Source organism: Myotis brandtii, unplaced genomic scaffold (genome assembly GCF_000412655.1).
Source record: "Myotis brandtii unplaced genomic scaffold, ASM41265v1 scaffold354, whole genome shotgun sequence".
In the NCBI taxonomy this organism is placed as follows: Eukaryota; Metazoa; Chordata; class Mammalia; order Chiroptera; family Vespertilionidae; genus Myotis; species Myotis brandtii.
Genome location: NW_005363609.1, coordinates 1,607,336 through 1,624,285, shown reverse-complemented (window position 1 = coordinate 1,624,285; position 16,950 = coordinate 1,607,336). Strand labels below are relative to the sequence as shown.

Here is a 16,950-nt window from a genome sequence, read left to right as displayed (position 1 = left end):
TGGAACAAAAGTAGAAGCCGATGGGTCGGCTCGCGCTGTGGCTGGCTTTCAGGAAGGAGATGGCCTTGCCTTGGACAGGAAGCAGTGACCAGAGAGATGAGTAGATTTGGGGTACACCAAATCAGAATGGGAGCAGAGCCAACAGGAACGACTGATGGATTGGGTCGTGGGGGGAAGGGAAGTACCAAGATGAGTCCAGTGTGGTGGTCAATGGTGTTTTGAGCTTCTAGTTAGGTGCCGATTAAGGGGTGGAAGGTGGCTTGGACTCAGATGCTCTGATCAGGACCTGTTGGGTCTGAGATGCTTATTAGACACATAAATGGTGGCATCAAGAGCAATCCTGAAATTCCTGAAAACATAATAATACCTTATCTCCTAATAGGAGTTTAGGTGAAAAGGGCAGCAGAAACAGCCTTGACCTTTGAGTTTCATTAGGGCCAACCTGCCTCCCTGTGCTTGTTATCTGAGTGACTCTGTGTGACTCTGAGTGTGTGTGTGTGTGTGTGTGTGTGTGTGTGTGTCTTATGTGCCTGTGCATATCTCTGTGTGTGTGGGGGTAGGTGGGGGGGCATGTGGGTGCCTGTAGCAGTTTTAGCAAAGAGGTTATTAAGCAAAAGGCCCCTGGAACCAGACAGCCTGGATTTCAACCCTGGCTCCACCACTTGCTGGTTATGTAACTTAGGGCACATTCCTTAACCTCACTGTGCCTCCGTGTATTACTTGAAAAATGGGGCTGATGGTCCTGGTGGCACCTACCTCAGGTATGCTGAGAGTGTCAACAGGCAGCGCACATGAAGCATCTGGCACTGTGCCTGGCACAGAATGGGCACTCAGTGAATGTTAGCTATTGTCACATGCGCATAATTGTAAACTTGTTAAAAATAGGAATTCTTTATTGGGTGAGTGGTCCAATACTTTCCTACTTGAGATTCATCATTATAGATAGAATGAATATAAGGAGAAAGCCTGCCCTTGGTCGTTGGGTGGAATGCCTCACCCAAACTGACTAGATTCCCATCGTCACAGGCACCGGTTTCCTCGTTACCTAACATGATTTTTACTGGACTGAATTCCTCCTGCGTGGGGCTTTGCCTTCTCAGCATGTGTGAATTTGCAGCCCCTGGCCCAGGGCCTGGAAGTCAGCCTGTCTCGGTTTGATGGACAGGATGGGACTTCCAGGGTCATCGTACTGTGGTACCCACTCTCCCCTTGGAAAATGTCCTTCCCATCAGCTTACTTTCAGGGCAAATACTTAGTTATCATCTAGGGTCGCTCGGCTATTTTTTGCCTCTGACATTTGAACCCCTTCCCACTCTGGGCTCACTCTGTGGGCTGGTAGTACTTCTAATAATCCTAATTGTCCATCACTGTTCAGGGCCTCTTTCCATTACACTTCATCACCCGCAGCCATCATGCTTTTAAGCAGCATCCAGGCGTCCCTCCTGCCTGGGGGTGGGCTTCTCACCCCCCGAAATAGAAGGCAGATGGAGCAGTTCTGCGAACCCAAGCGGGCCTGTGATGTGTGTTTCTTCCCATCCCCGTTACCACCTAAAAGCGGTCACAAATCACTCAGAACTTATTTTTCTCCTCAAGCCAAGTTTCGGTAATTTGGATAAAAGGGAAGAAATGGGTTCTTATTGCCTGGAGCTCGAAACTGGGGCAGAGCAGGGTCATATAGGCCAAATTGACCACTGTGTGAATTTTCAAGATGCAAAGCAGTCTCCTTCCCTCTCTCACCCAGGGGCTGGAGCACTCTTGGGCTGGAGTCAGGGCAAAATGTTTTCTCAAAAGACCCCCCCTCCACTCCCACCCTGGCACCCCTGCTTTGTCTATTCCAATTGCAGATTTTAAAATGCTGTTTCCTCTGCAGCTCCTTGAAATGATCTACTTTAACTCTCAAACCCTGTTTCTAACTCCTCGCTCATCAACGTGGCTGAGAAGCTTGTCTTGGTGTCAAGAAATGTTCATGCATTGCCTTGAGCTCCTGGTCCAAGGAGTTTAACCCCAAGCAGGACACACTCACTGGTCCTTTACTCTGCGTCCTGGCACATGAGCTGAGAGCTTGACGGCTGGTGTTATTGTTTGAGGTGAGGACACTAGGCTCACAGAGGTTGGGGCCTTGCCCAAGGTTGCCCTGGAGCTGGGACTTTAATCCAGACCCACCTTCTGGAGATTCAGTGCTTACTGACTACAGTATTCTGTCTTATTCTGAGTGATTTACTGTAAATGCATAAGGAAAATTGTCATTGTTTACATTTATGTTGGTGAATATCAAATACTTGATCTGTGAGTCTGAGCAACTCTTGGTCCTTGTCACTTTGGTATCTCTATCATCTCCATCTCTATCTCTGTCTCTCTCTACTTCTATTCCCATTCCCCATTCTCATCCATATCCTCATCTGGCATCACCATCTCCATCTCCATCTCCACCATCTCCATGATCTCCACCATCTATATCATCTCCATCATCTTCATCTTTATCTCTGTCTCTACCTCTATTTCTATCTCCATCTCTCTGTCTGTATCCACTACTGTTTATTCTTGTTTTCAGTCCCAGTGTGGGTTCTCATATGCAAAGAAACGTGGATGCCTGACATAGAAAAATCATTGAGGAGCTTCATTTACCCCTTATGTCTAGCATAATTGAGGAAGGCTCCCCATGAGAACAAAAGAGTTTCAAGCTCCTACTTATCAAATCACTCAGTAAAACCTTGATCTCTAAAGAGGTGTCGGGCCCCACAGTTCTCTGGTGAGGTCACCTTCAGGGGATTTTGGAAGGTGTGAAGTCTAAACAAGGGGCCCAGGGCAGGCCAGGTTGAGGCTGCCAATGCTGAGGTACCGTGTACTAAGGGATGGATCAGGAGCTTCTCACTTGAGAGCAGAGGAGAGACAAGTGCCTAAGGAGCCAGTTTCATCTAATTCTGTCAGGGGGAGCAGAGTTCCAGGGTTTGGGGAGGCATCTGAAGAGCACCAAATCCAGAGAAGCCCTTTTCTCCTAGGCAGAGATGGCCCCTGGGTTTACCAGATGGACCATCTTCAGGTGGGCAGAACGTTATCTTGACCACTTTATTGGCTCCTACTTTTCTCATAGCTGCTGGCCTTGGAGCTGACCATGGTGCTGGCAGGAATCTGTTTCTTCCTGAGCCCTTGCTATTCAAAGAGTGATGGTGGACCACTGGAAAGACCTCACCTAGAAAGACCTTGTGAGAGATGTAGCATCTAGGTCCCACACCCTCTCCATATTTCTTGCCAGCTGTCCTATAGGGAAGCTCACTTGCCACCGCTCAACAGGCTGTATTTTGCCTCGTTCCTGCTGAGTGATGGCATTTCTTCGGATGGCACAGGGATCCTGGTTCAACATTTCGAACCCATGTCCCTGAAATGTAGGTGCAGGTGGAAACATGTGGGGTTCAGTATTGATGGGGGTGGGCTCCTCACTCTTTCAGTGGTGTCTGGGAAACAGAAGGAAAGGCCTCCTCTCCTGCTGTCATCTGCCATGGGAACCCCAAGCACATGGACCCTGAATTAGAGGAACAAAAGAAGTCAGAAGGAGGAAGGACATAATATCTGCTGTGGCTGGTTCTTTCAGGATCCCCCTCCCCCAATTTTGACACAGCCTGAGACACAGGCATCTGACTGAGGATCCCATCTGACTGAGGAGGAGCTGGGGTTGGGTGGTTTGCCTGAGCTCTCACAGTTAGCAAAGGCTCAGAGCTGGTGCTCAAACCCACAGCGTTTTCATTCATATTAATGAATTATTTTTATTGTGGCAAAATACACATAAGTTAACATTTGTGATCTTATCCATTGTTAGTGTATGGGTCAGTAGCATTACATGCATTTACATTATTGTGTAACCATCACTACCATCCATCTCCCGTTCATTCAATTGTGATGTGTTTCCTCAAAGCACAGAAAACAGGAAAGCAAAGCTGAGAATAGGGTCTAAAAATTCAGCAGGGAGCACGCTGAAAGGTTCTGCTTCTCTTAGAGGGGCAAAGAAGGCTCTGGGCCAATATCATGATTCACTTATGAAATCTACTTGGGTGGGGGATGTAAGGTGCATGAAAAATCTCTACTGCAGCCACCGATTTTGCTCAGAGACACCACCTTCTGGCACTTAAAGGTAATGCAACAACATAGCAGTTAAAAAAACCTTTTTTAAAAAAGTTCATATTTGCCTCAGTAGAGGAATTTGGAGATTTTATTAAATCTTGACTAAAATGGCAAATCTGTAGGTTATATACCTATACCTATCCGTCTACATCTTCACCTGTACATCTCTACCTATAACTCTAGTCCTCCCATTGCCTGAGGGTATTTACTTATAGCAAAGACTGTTCACATGGGACTTAAGGATGTATTAAAGACATTTGAATAGAACTTGTTTAGGCCAGATGATAATTTGATACAAGTTTGGTACTGAGATGAACATTGGGATGAAACAAAGAACATGATGGTTTAATAGTCATAAAACGAAGGAGAAAAGTCTACACTAGCTTAATTAACTTAACTCTGAGACCAGATGGGGTGCCTTGGCTCCTGATATTTCTGACAGTTACAGTAAAAGCCCATCTTGCTGCTCTTCAGATGGACACTCGCAGCTGTGCGGTGCTGAAGATGCAGGTCGGGGAGGTTTGGGGGTGCCAAAGGCTTCCACGGGAGTTCTCTGCTCTTCCCGTGGGTATCTGTGGTGGTACTATCTGTCGCAAGGGAGGGGTTGACAACTACACCTGGTCTCAGAGGCTGTATCAGTCACTAGGGATGCCATAACAAATACCACAGACTGGAGGCTTAATCAACAGAAATGTATTGTCTCACCGTCTGGGACTAGAAGTCTGAGGTCAAGTCGGCAGGGTTGCTTTCTTGTGAGGCCTCTCTCCTTAACATGCACACGGCCATCTTCTCCCTGTGTCCTCATGGGGTCATTCCTCTGTGTGTGTCTGTGTCCTAATCTCTTTTTATAAGGTCACCAGTCATATCAGACCAGGGCCTACCTCAGTGACCTCATTTTAACTGGATGACCTCTACAAAGACCTATCTCTAAATGCAGTCATTCTGAGGTCATGAGGGTCTGGATTCAATCATATTGTTTGTGTGTGTGTGTGTGGGGGGGGGGCACAATTCAGCCCCTAACGGGCTGGATCCAGCCTTATGGGGGAGGCAGCAAGGCTGAACCATGGTCGCAGGAAGTGTACAGTAGTTGCTCAGAAGCACTGGTTTCCCCAAGACTTCACAGGGCTGCATCCGCCTGAAGACTGCCCTCCACACCACCAAACCCTCCACTTCCTGCTACGCTACACGTCCCTTTCAGTGTGTGTGTAACCCTCCCTGTTACTATCAAGGACCTATAGGGGATGGCCCGTCTAATAAACTCTGAGGCCCCCAGTCTGGTGCTCAGGGCCCTTCCATTCTATTCTGCAGTGCCATGACACCCCTCCAGTCCCAGCTCAGAGGCTTCCCGACACTGGCTCTCTGCTTCCATCCCCAAGCCAGCCTCCTTGTCCTCTGGATCTCTTTCTCTAGGTATATTTTAAACCAAAGGTGAAATTGTATGCCCTGTTTCGCAACCTACTCCAATCTTGCCCTGGGAATACAGCTTTAAATCAAGATTGATTTAATGTCTCTACAGTACTCCATCCAATGAAGGCATCATTCTCCTTCCAGTTCTCTCACTTCCCCCTCCATGCTCCTTCTGCCACCTGCTTCCCTATGCCCTCGGAGGGTCACTGCTCCGTCACCTTCCACAAGGGCACCCCTTCAGTATGCGTTCTGTTCTTCAGTCTCTATAGTTTTCTAGCTTTCTAGTCCTTTCCAGTTCTTCCTTTTTTTTGGGGGGGGGGGTTGGTTTCAAACTAGATTTTAGGTTCTGGTTTGCAATTCCATGTTTTTCTGAAAATACCTGGAAGGATGTTGTGTAGATTGCAGGCTTAGGAGAGAGAGCACCTGATCCATTGGCAGGGTTGGAAGTCATGGGGGGTAGGGGAGGTTTCAGTCCTGGGATCCACATTAAGGGCAATTTTGAGGTTTCACTTTTTCTCTAGTTTTTTAATCTGATTCTCTTTAGCTTTTTTAGTTTCTGGCTAGATCTCTTCTGACATGGGTCTTTATTCAGGTCAAGCACCTGTTATTTCCAATTTTCCACAGTTTCCACCCTTCCCTATTGCCTTATAATCTGTTTGTTTTCATTACCTGTTGGCCCTTGGTGTCATTTATATCTGAAGCTCTGCAAGTGTCACACTCACCATTATAATGTGACCCTATTTTTACATTCTTTGTTTCTTTTTGTCAAAAGGCTTTTCTCCCTGAATTAAATATACCACTATAATTAATTGCATCTTATCTCTCCATTTAGATTTTGCCTAAATCCCTCTGCCTTTACAAAATTTCCCCTTGACACTCATTATGTTTAATCTCCAAGCCCTTTGCATTTGTTTGCACTGTAGAAGCAATTTTCAGATATGCTATCTTATTTCTACTTGTCTATAGCATAGACTTCATATATTAAGACATAATAGAAGTTATCACCAACATCCAAGGAGCATTGACTATAATAAAACTGCTTCAATGATGATGGTGGTGCATCAGTTAAATAAAATGACTACAAGTCGCCAACTGGCCATCATTACTTCATTTCTCTTGTGGAGTTTTCACAAAAACAAAGTGTAGTTTCAAGGGGGCATGGAAATTATTCTAAATTAATAAAGCTAGCTTCACTGAGCCTTCATGCCGCCCCCACCACCCCTGCCTAGCTAGCCCAATGCTAAATATTTGATGGTGTGGAGAAAGTGAACAAAATCTGCAAAATCAAACAAACACAAACAAACAAACCCCCAATGCTTGTTAAATTCCCTCTATTTAAGATTTCTCCCTCATTAAAAGCTTCTAATCTACTAATTATTCTTGCCATTACTTTGCATAATGAACACTTCCCATTTTATTTGTGGTTTAAAAACATGCCACTAATTTGTAGAAATTAAATTTTAATATGTTTTAATACTGATACTGTGGGCACGCCAGGGTGGGAATTTTGTGTTTTTACTTTACGAGCATTTGAAATACCATGTTTTATAATTATGCATGCCTTGCTCATGTTCACTCGCTACATTGCTTCTGTAAGCCTGGCTCCAAGAGTCCTCTTTCAGTGGCTGAAGTTTTCTCTGCTCCTCCTCTTAAAAGAACCTCCCAGAGGAAGGCAGGGCCAGGGAGCTCGGGCTATAAAAGCCTGTTCCTCCTGCAGGAGGCGGGACCTTTGGAGTGAAAGCAAACCCTACCCGAGATCCTCCACTGGTATGTTCTCCTCTGCTTTTCGTCTCTCCGTAACTGTTGTGCTTGCTGTGACTTGTAGAACTGGTGCCAGTTTAGTGTCTCTGAGAAGGGCATGCTTAGTTTTCCTATGAAGATCTGGAGCTAAAGGAAGACAAAATTGGAAATTTCTCAAAGAGCTGTGGGGAGAAGTAAATGCTAGTTCACAGATGTCTTTAGCACTCATTTGGATTTAGATAGAAATAGAGAAATCTCTGCTATATTTTTGAATGATTTAAAATGCAATTACAACTCCCCCCCTCCTGGTTGACAGTCACAAATTTCCTCAAAGGGGCTTTATTAGGAAATTCCCATCTTAAGGCTGCAGCTGACAACCTAACCCAGTTCTAGGTCCTGAAACTACTGGGAACATAATGAAGCAGGTCTCCCTTAAACCAAGACTGTGTTGAAACCTAAATTAGCGTCAAGAAAGAATGCATTCAAATAGTCAGTATTCTTTGATAATTAAAGCGGAAAAGTATATTTGACTTATTTTTACATACTGTGGTTCCTTCCAGTTTTTTGGCTTCAGAAGCATGCTGCTCATCACTTGTATTATTTAGGAGCAAGAAACACTGAGGAGGTGGATGAATAATTAAAGGTTTTATTTCTATTTAATTTTGAGTCCATTATGGCCAACACTGACTCTCAGTGTGAGGATTCTTAAGCTGAATGTAAGGGGATGGTTATTTCTTAAATCTGTTATGTGCTAATCCAAATTCACTTATTACCAGAGAGTTTGAGTATCCTGAGAGTGTAGATAATTTTATTTTAAAGCTGTGCCTTTGAATTTATAATTCTTTAAAATCTGAAAGTTATTATCCATGATTATTATTTTTGTCTTGTCTAAGAATTGATGTTATTCATGGCATCTGTGAAGATTATAGGGTTCCAGGTACCATAGGGACCCCCTGCCTTTCCCCTTATTCTAGGGGATTCTCAGAAAATAGCACCGTCAAGCATCATCTGTTGCTGGGTTCCACCTCTTGTCTCAGAGGAGACACTTTGGGGCAGGAGACACTGGGATCAGTGACTTCAGGAGCCTCCATTGGCTTTCACCATTTTCTCAGTGTTTACCCATCTATTCAAACTCCAAAAATGTGGCCGACAAAAAGAAAGACAACTAGAAAAGCAGGAGAATGCCTATGACACCAGGAATCTCAGTTCTGTGGCAGTGGATGACATGTGGAGGCCAGGTGTACACCAACCCTCCCAGGTCGCTGCCACTCCCACGTGCACCGTGGCAGCACGCCTGGCAGTGGGGGTCGGGGTGGTATCTCTGAATGGTGTCAGTTATATCTGAAGTTCTGCAAGTGTCACACTCACCATTGTAATGAATAATTGAAGGGAGAGAAGAGTGGAGGTGCCTGGGGTTTGGACGGGCCTTTGGAACATTCTCATCAGAGCATGAACGATTCAGTTCCTCTCTCATTCAGTATTACAGGCGTTGTTAATTATTGTTTCTCTTTTTTTGTTTTCCTTTTTTTTTTTTTTTACCATAATGTGACATAGGACTGTACATCCTGTTGGAAAATGGCATCCCAGGACTGGTGTGACCATGGCGACCAGATTTAAAGCTGAAATGCAGTTTTAAAAACATGCCAAATGCCATTCTTGTATTAGGACAGTAACATAGCAGACTGATTTTTTGTTTTTGTTTCTGCATTGAGCTCAGAGGATGCAAGAGTATTATGTTGTGAAAGGGTGACTTCTGGATTATTTAAAATTATCTATGAAAATCAATAATAAAAATAACATTGGGTCAATTTCTCCCCCAACCAATGGAATGAGTTTTCTAGCGCTTTATTTACATTTTGATAGTGTATTAATATAGTAAAAATGACAACCTATTCCTTCACAAAGAGGTATTTGTATTAGAGAGCACAAAGTAGTTTAAGGATTGTGCTCTCAGGCCAGCCAGTTTGGGTTTGAATCCTATTCTCTTCTACTCATCAGCTGTGTGACTTGGGGGAAGTTACTTGACCTCTCTGTGCCCTGGTTTCCTCATTTGGTTAAGTAGGAAAATAATAATTCATAGAACTCGTGGGAGGATTGAGAGTTGATACAAAAGAGTGTCACACAGTGCCTGGCACATAGTAGGCCTTACATAAGACATAGCTGTTATTTATTCTTGGCAGTAGGACGTTGTTCCTGGCCTGATGATGATGTGTTTCGTGTGCTGGCAGGATGAATTGTCTTGTTCATAGATTCAAGTTGTGATCAGAGAAGAATACTAAGCCAAAACTGCCTCTTAAGCACCTGTCAATTACATGCTTGTGTTTTACAAAGATTCAGTTACAAGTTCTGAAGGCATTTGATTGAAGCTTAAGATGAGGAAGGCATTGGTGTTGTTTGCAGCTTCTGGGTTAGCCCCGTGGTTCTCTGGTTGGAGTCCCCTGACCAGCAGTACCAGCAGCCCCTGGAACGTGTTAGAGACGAAAAGTCCGTGGTCCACCCCACAGCTTCCGGCTACCTCAGGTGGGACCAGCAATCTGAGATTTAATGAGGCCTCTGGTGGCTCAGTGTGTTGAGCGAACACCAGTTTCTCTGGGTGGGAAACTGGAGAAGCTGTCAGTCTTTAGTTTGGCACATGCCTGGGTTATGGGCTCGAACCCCAGTGTGGGGCATGCAGGAGACAGCCCATCAATGATTCTCTCATTATTGATGTTTCTATCTCTCTCTCCCTTCCTCTCTGATTTTTTTGAGGGTGATGGTCTCACTCAAGGTCACAGGGTTAGTGGCTGAACCCAAACTCACTCTCTAAAGCCAGAGCTCTTAACCACTAGGATTTCTTGCCTCCTGTGTCTCCACCTATTCATAATGAATCATTATCTTTCCATTTCATTACAGTGCATCCCACTCATGGCACTGTCCCCATACTTCTTTTGGGTGGAATGTTCTCCTATTGATGGAAATATAGGTTATTTCCAATTGTCCCCACTATAAATCACAGCAGCAACCATCTTTTGAGTAAGACGTTGTAAAGGATGCCTACGCTTATAATTAGTCAAGGTGAACCATTTGGCTTCCGAAAACCAATCAGAAGCTCATGCCTGGTGTCGGCAATGTCGGGACCAGCAGCTTGCTGCTCATCTACACTCTTTCCCGTGTCTCACTTGATTGGAATGTGATCAGAAAGCAAAACTGCCCTTTTCCCACAGCAGCGTCTTCCTTTCAGGCAAATAAAATCATTTCCTGCCGGGTGGTGCCCTACTTAGAAGCAATTTGCTGTATGGGGATCATAGTGAAGACCCTGCAGGATTGATTTGCGGTTTTACAGTAATGTATGTGAAGCACCAATTAATACTCTAGGCCTCTCTTCAAAATGCCTGGGGAGAGAAGTAAAAGGAGCATCATTGTTTTAAACAGCCAGGACCGCCCTTTCCCAGGGAGGTTTAAAGAAACTTCCAGTCCCTGTGGGTGGGAGAGTCGGAGGCTGGCCTGGGACGGCGGGCGATCTGGACACAGGAGTCAGGCCCATGTGGCCAAGAGCTCAGGAACCACGTGGCTGAGCGTGGGTCTTAGTCCTTTCCATATTGAGGATGTGGAATTAGTGTACAAACCAAAGGAGGATTTGGAGGGTGTGTGAGGGTACTTATCCCTTTAAATTAATCACTCACTAAGTATTTGTGCAGAGCTACCAGGTGCACTGTGCCAGCCTCGGGAAGGTAGTGCAAAACGAGATCCACCTGGTCCCTGACGTCAGCAAGCTGACGGGCCACAGGGCTCATGAAACAAATCAGGGTGGTCACAGCAGGTGGAGAGAAGGTCACCGGGCCCCGAGCCAGCCTGGGCATCACAGGGGACCTCCCTGAAGAAGTGATTCCTGAGAAGATGAGCAGGAGATAACCAGGAGAGGGTCTGGGAAGAGGGGGGGTGGTACTGAGGATGAGAAAGGTGGGGCTCATGTGAGGAGCAGGCCCGTGGGAGAGGCAGGATGGGTGAAGGAGGTGGAGGTGACACAGGGGTACTGGGCCTCTGGGGAGCTGGGTGCCAGGAGAGACTGGGGTAACGGGGTGTGCAGGATGGCTGATGCCTGCGTTCTAGAAACGTCCTGTTTACTGTGTTTGTGAACAGCACAGGGATGTGGTGGGTTTGGTTTGCAGCCTAGGATATGGGCTTTGGGAGACAGGGGCAATGGGTCCAAGTGGGAGGGGCAGGTACTGCTTTTGCGTGAGGAGTAGAGGGCAGCCCTGGGGTGTCTTTACGGGAGCTGAGGCTTCTGTGATGCCCAGGTACAGCCTGCACCCCAGCCTGGGAGGGTATTGCCACCGGCCACTTTGAGTCTCAGGGGGACCAGAAGGCGCATGCTGGCCCTTAGCCCACCCCCGTCTCCAAGGTAGTTCTCCCCCTTCACTTGCGGGTGTCAGGGCCAGGATTCCTCCCCCGACCCGACAGCCCCATCCTCTGGCTGCTACAAGTTGCTAGTTACAGCTGGTTCTGTAAGTTCTCTTTACTCCAAATCCATGAACCTGGAAGTAGCTATTTTGAAGCCACAGTGTGTGGTGGTCTGTGATGTGCATCACACTGAGGAGAGGGAGCCCCAAGAGGCCCTAGCCCTGGGCGGGAGGGACCAGAGACCCACGGAAGGACAAAGGACAGAGACCCAAGCTGGGTCCAGGGATGAAGATGAGGGAGAGGAGCAGAGGCAGAGCTGCAATTGCCCCTCGGGGCTGGGGGCTGAGCCTGGGCACTCAGCAAAGGGTGGGGAAGAGAGGGCAGAGGGATGGGCTGTGGTAAAGCTTTCCTGCCCGTGACCCGATCTCAGCACCTCCCACCCCCATTCTCCACAGGAGAACAGATGTCTTTCGAGGGTGCCAGGCTCAGCATGAGGAGCAGAAGGAACGGCACGCTGGACAGCACGCGGACCCTGTACTCCAGCATGTCCCGGAGCACGGACGTGTCCTACAGCGAGAGCGTGAGTCTGGGGGCACCCAGCCGCCCTCCTGTCAGAAAGCATCACTTTGGCACTCATGATTCTTTGGGGACTGATGCCCCTTCTTTAGAAAATGACATCTCAACATGTAGTATTTTGTCCTGTGGGTTATTTTTGCTGAATGGAGAAGCATTTTCTTTTCTGTGTTGTTTCTCATGCGTTCCTTTGTAACCTTAGTAAGTTGTTGAATAATGCGCTTCTTAACTGACTTTGATGAAAATGTACATGCTAACCTTTTAATAATCAGCTTAATATTCAGTGCTTGGTGTTCTTGCGTGCTGCCCGGTTGGATCACCTCAGAAATGATTCTTGATTCTAAGTCCTTTTCTTTTACTCTAAGGCTGGGCCTCGGTTTGTTCTTTTTTTTTTTTTTAATTTTTTTATTGCTTAAAGTATTACAAAGGGTATTACATATGTGTCCTTTTTTCCCCGCCCTTGACAATCCCCTGGCCTCCCCTACCCCCCGGTGTCTTATATCCATTGGTTATGCTTATATGCATGCATACAAGTCCTTCGGTTGATCTCTTACCCCCTTCCCTCCTGCCCCCCAACCCTCCCCGGCCTTCCCGCTGCAGTTTGACAATCTGTTTGAGGCAGCTCTGCCTCTGTATCTATTATTGTTCAAAAGTTTATAATGGTCTCTATTATCCATGAATGTGTGAGATCATGTGGTATTTTTCCTTCATTGACTGGCTTATTTCACTTAGCATAATGCGTCTTATGTCCATTGGTTATGCTTATATGCATGCATACAAGTCCTTCGGTTGATCTCTTACCCCGTTCCCTCCTGCACCCCAACCCTCCCCGGCCTTCCCGCTGCAGTTTGACAATCTGTTTGAGGCAGCTCTGCCTCTGTATCTATTATTGTTCAAAAGTTTATAATGGTCTCTATTATCCATGAATGTGTGAGATCATGTGGTGTTTGTTCTTGCCAAAGCTTCTCACCTGCTCCAGCCAGTGGCCACGCGGCCCTCGGGTTGCAGAGACATGCCCGCCGTTGCTATTGGATGAGCCGGCGTGGGTCTGGGTGCCGGAGGAGGCTCTCTCCCACGTGCAGGGCGCGTGGCTGTGGTACCCTGGACTGACCTTGGGTCACATCAGTGAGCTGTAGGGAAACAGAGGAGCAAGCGGGCTCTCCCTGCCCCTCCCCACACCAGGCGCCTTCGTAGATGTTGCTCCTGGTCTCACCTGGCCTGTGAGGAACACACAGGGGACAGGGACTGGTGGCCTCTGCTGTGCTGTCCTCTCCACATTTCTGGGTGGAAGCTGACTCAGGTGTGGGTGCACCGTGGACTTTGTTCCAGGAGAGGGACTGTCCCTGTCTCTCCCCCACCCCCACCCCCCCGCTTTTGTGGTGCATGTCTGGTGATGGCCTCCCTGCGGGTGAGAAGTCAGGGCTGGCGTTGGTGCCAGCAGCCTGACTTGGGAGGACTACCTTGTGTGACTGTCTGAGAACTCCAGCTGCCAGTGCCCGGGACCTGAGGGCAGTGGGTTGGGGTTGCCAGCCCCTCCTTCCCAGGGCAGGACAGCCCCTGAACCCCACGGCCCACTGCCAGGCATTCTGAGCTTGTAGGTCATTCACGGGACAAGCCTCCCTCTCTCCCCACAAGGGACTCTTTGTAGGGATGCGGCCTTGCTGGCAGCGGTGGACAGTGTTCCAGAGTGGTCCTACCACTTTGCTCACCCACCCACAGAGGGCACGAGCCCTTCACCCACTTTCCGTGTGCCTCGCTTGTTAATGCTTCTGACCTGGTGGGTGTGCAATGGGATGTCACTGTGGTCTCCCTTCAGACTTGCCTCATTGCTGTGGGGTTGAGTTTCTTTTCACACATTTATGGGGTGTTTGTGTGTCTTCTTTTGCTAGATGCCTGCTCAAGTCTTTGCCACTTTCCCATTCAGTTGTCTCTCTCACTCTCAGTAATTTATAGTTCTTCATATATGCTGTTTGCCAATCCCATGATTAATACATGTTGCAAGTATCTCCTCCTGCTTTGAGGAGTGTAGGTATTTTTTGAAGTATTTTTCATCTGTTTCCAAAGTTTGCTTCTGACAATTAAGGGGAAGCTTGTGGCTTACAAAGTCTTTTGGTTGGTTGTCAGAATTAGGTCATAGATATCATACCACCTTGTTGCTGGGGGGATGGACAGAGGTTTTGGAATATATCTCCTTTTGTAAAGCAAGCATAAGAGGACTAGAATCTGCAATACGTATTATTTATGCTGAACTATCAACAAATGCTTAAATTCCCCTGGTAGCCTTAGAGATGGAAAAACATAATTTGTATATATATAATGACTTTCTTACAAGATAACTCCAAGTAATTTTTAGAAAAATTTGCATTTAGTTATAAAAGTTTAAGCAAATGCCTCTTTTTACAAACACTGTGCACTCTAAAAGCATGAATGGATGAGGATGCTATGAATATGTAGTAAAAAGTCTTAGAACCTTTGAAGTAGGCGCAGGTCATTTCAGTATTCGTTAGTCACAGCAGGGGGAGGATAAATTGGTAATGTGCTGTCCAATGTTCTTTCTCCAAAGGAATTGGTGAATTTTATTGAAGCAAATTTTAAGAAAAGGGAGTGTGTCTTCTTTACCAAAGACTCTAAGGCCACGTAAGCAACTGTTTTCCCTCCGTTTTTGCTTCCATGTTCGAACGTAAATTATTAACTACCATTTCAACAAACAAACAAATGATCACTAGTCCATTTTTGAAGCTGTTTCCGTCTTGCAGTTCTCAGAAATGGTGCATGAGCAGGAAGAATTTGGCAAGTAGCTTGAAGTTGGTCCCTGGAGCGAAATCATTTTGTTTTATATTTTTAGCTTTGGCAATCATTGGTAAAGGCCCCAAGAGAGGCTGTGGCCCCCTTCAGCACCCCCACAAGCCCGGGACCCCCTCTCCCCCTCAGAGGCCCGTGGCCATGCATGTTGCCATTTTGTAGCAGTTAGCAGGAGACATTGTGCATGTGCACGCGTGCAATCGGACTGGCTCTCTGTCAGGCCTTCCCTTCTAATCGGGTGTTCATCTACTGTGAGTCTCCCGTGTGCTGGAGCATCGAGGCTGGGTTACCAAAGCCTTGGGAGCAGCCCCCAGCAGCTCTGCCCGAGGGAGGTCCTCCATGGATGCTAGCCAATGAGTGAGTGAGCGGATGGATTGCCTGCTGATGTGTCCCACAGAAGATGCACATGGACCCCAGTGCACAATGTGGTCCCACCTCCCTCTCCTCTAGTTCCCCTCTGCCTTTTCTACCTGCTGAAGAAGAAAAGTCTAGCTGTTAACTGCTGCGAGAGTTGCTGCTGTAGTTTACAATTAAAGCACTGACTCTCTGCTGAGCGGAGGTAGGAACAGAGGAGGGTGTAAGGACAAGCAAGAGCAGGGGCATTAGAATCAGCCCAAGTCCAACCTTGGCCTGGCTGCCTGCTCCCTGCATGGCCTTGAGCCAATTGTTCTCTTTTCTGAACTGAAATCTCTTATCCTAAAACATTAGCAAAGTATTCGTCATGGGTGTGGTAAGCATTCAATGGGGTAACACGTAAACACCTCGTATAGTGCCTCAGAGTACAAAAGGTTCTTAATAAATGAGTGTTCTTACTTTGTGTGAATTAGAAGATGAGCATCAGAAAAACTAAGGGTCTCTCTTTGGTCATTGGTATGAGCTTACTCATCAATGTCATTCTGCTCAGGGAAAATGTGTGCAAGTGTGGCTATGCCCAGAGCCAGCACATTGAAGGCACTCAGATCAACCAGAACGAGAAATGGAATTACAAGAAACACACCAAGGAGTTTCCGACTGATGCCTTTGGGGATATTCAGTTTGAGACTCTGGGGAAGAAAGGGAAGGTAAGCAATGGTTTTCTACCCTAACTAGCTAATATAGCAATTATATAGGAACAAAACTCGGGCTACCTTGAGTTACCTTGAACTGTCCAATAGTATGGAGGTGGGAGATGGGTGGTCAGTCCAAAAACTATCACAGAGAAAGAGAAAACTTACCTATAATAATAAAAGCGTAATATGCTAATTAGACCGGACATCCTCCGGGACGTCCTTCTGGACCAAGCCAGGGCTCCAAGGGAAGCCCGGGTTCCAGGTGCCTGCTGGTGACCACAGGGAAGCCCGGGTCCCGGGTGCCAGAGAGAAGCCAGTGCGGGAAGCCGGGGGAAGGAAGGCCTACTTTTGCACGAATTTCGTGCATCAGGCCTCTAGTAAAAGTATAAAAGCTATGGTTAGATTATGTGCAACTGGAAAGTTGGCCTTGCAAGAAAGGACTTTGGAACCTCAGATGATGACCGGCTCCGCACCCAGCGGCCTGTCTGCACACTGCAGGCACTCCTATGACACCCATGCTGACTCTCACTGCTGCAAGAGGACTGATGAAAACTTTCGTGAATTTCCTGTTTCGTTTGGCATATGTCATTCTTGAGTATGCATATGGCCCTGAATAAGGTCTACACACACCCACTACACACCCACTTTGCAGGCTCTTATATGGGGTTTTACAACAACCTTAAATGATCGTTAACAGTGTCTCCTCAAATCCTCCCATTTTCTCTATCTGAATGACAGAACCACTCACAGGTGGCTGAAAGCCTGGGCCTTGACTCCCTCCATCCCCCCTCCCCCCCTAAGCCCTGTCCTTGCAGCCCTGGAGGTGACCCAGCTCCCTGCACTGCCATCTCTTCCCGGGATCTCTGCCCTGGATGGGCCAGCA

The 16,950-nt window shown here is 46.9% G+C and overlaps 1 protein-coding gene across 1 annotated transcript in view; it reads left to right on the top strand.

Moving 5' to 3' along the window:
* TRPM8 (transient receptor potential cation channel, subfamily M, member 8) overlaps window positions 1-16,950 on the top strand; it is an 84,603-nt gene that overhangs the window by 16,270 nt on the left and 51,383 nt on the right. Inside the window, exons 3-5 of the mRNA XM_014544160.1 lie at window positions 12,099-12,223; window positions 14,780-14,853; window positions 15,923-16,079. Of these exons, the coding sequence (XP_014399646.1) occupies window positions 12,099-12,223; window positions 14,780-14,853; window positions 15,923-16,079 (356 nt within the window). The remainder of the gene's footprint in view (window positions 1-12,098; window positions 12,224-14,779; window positions 14,854-15,922; window positions 16,080-16,950) is intronic.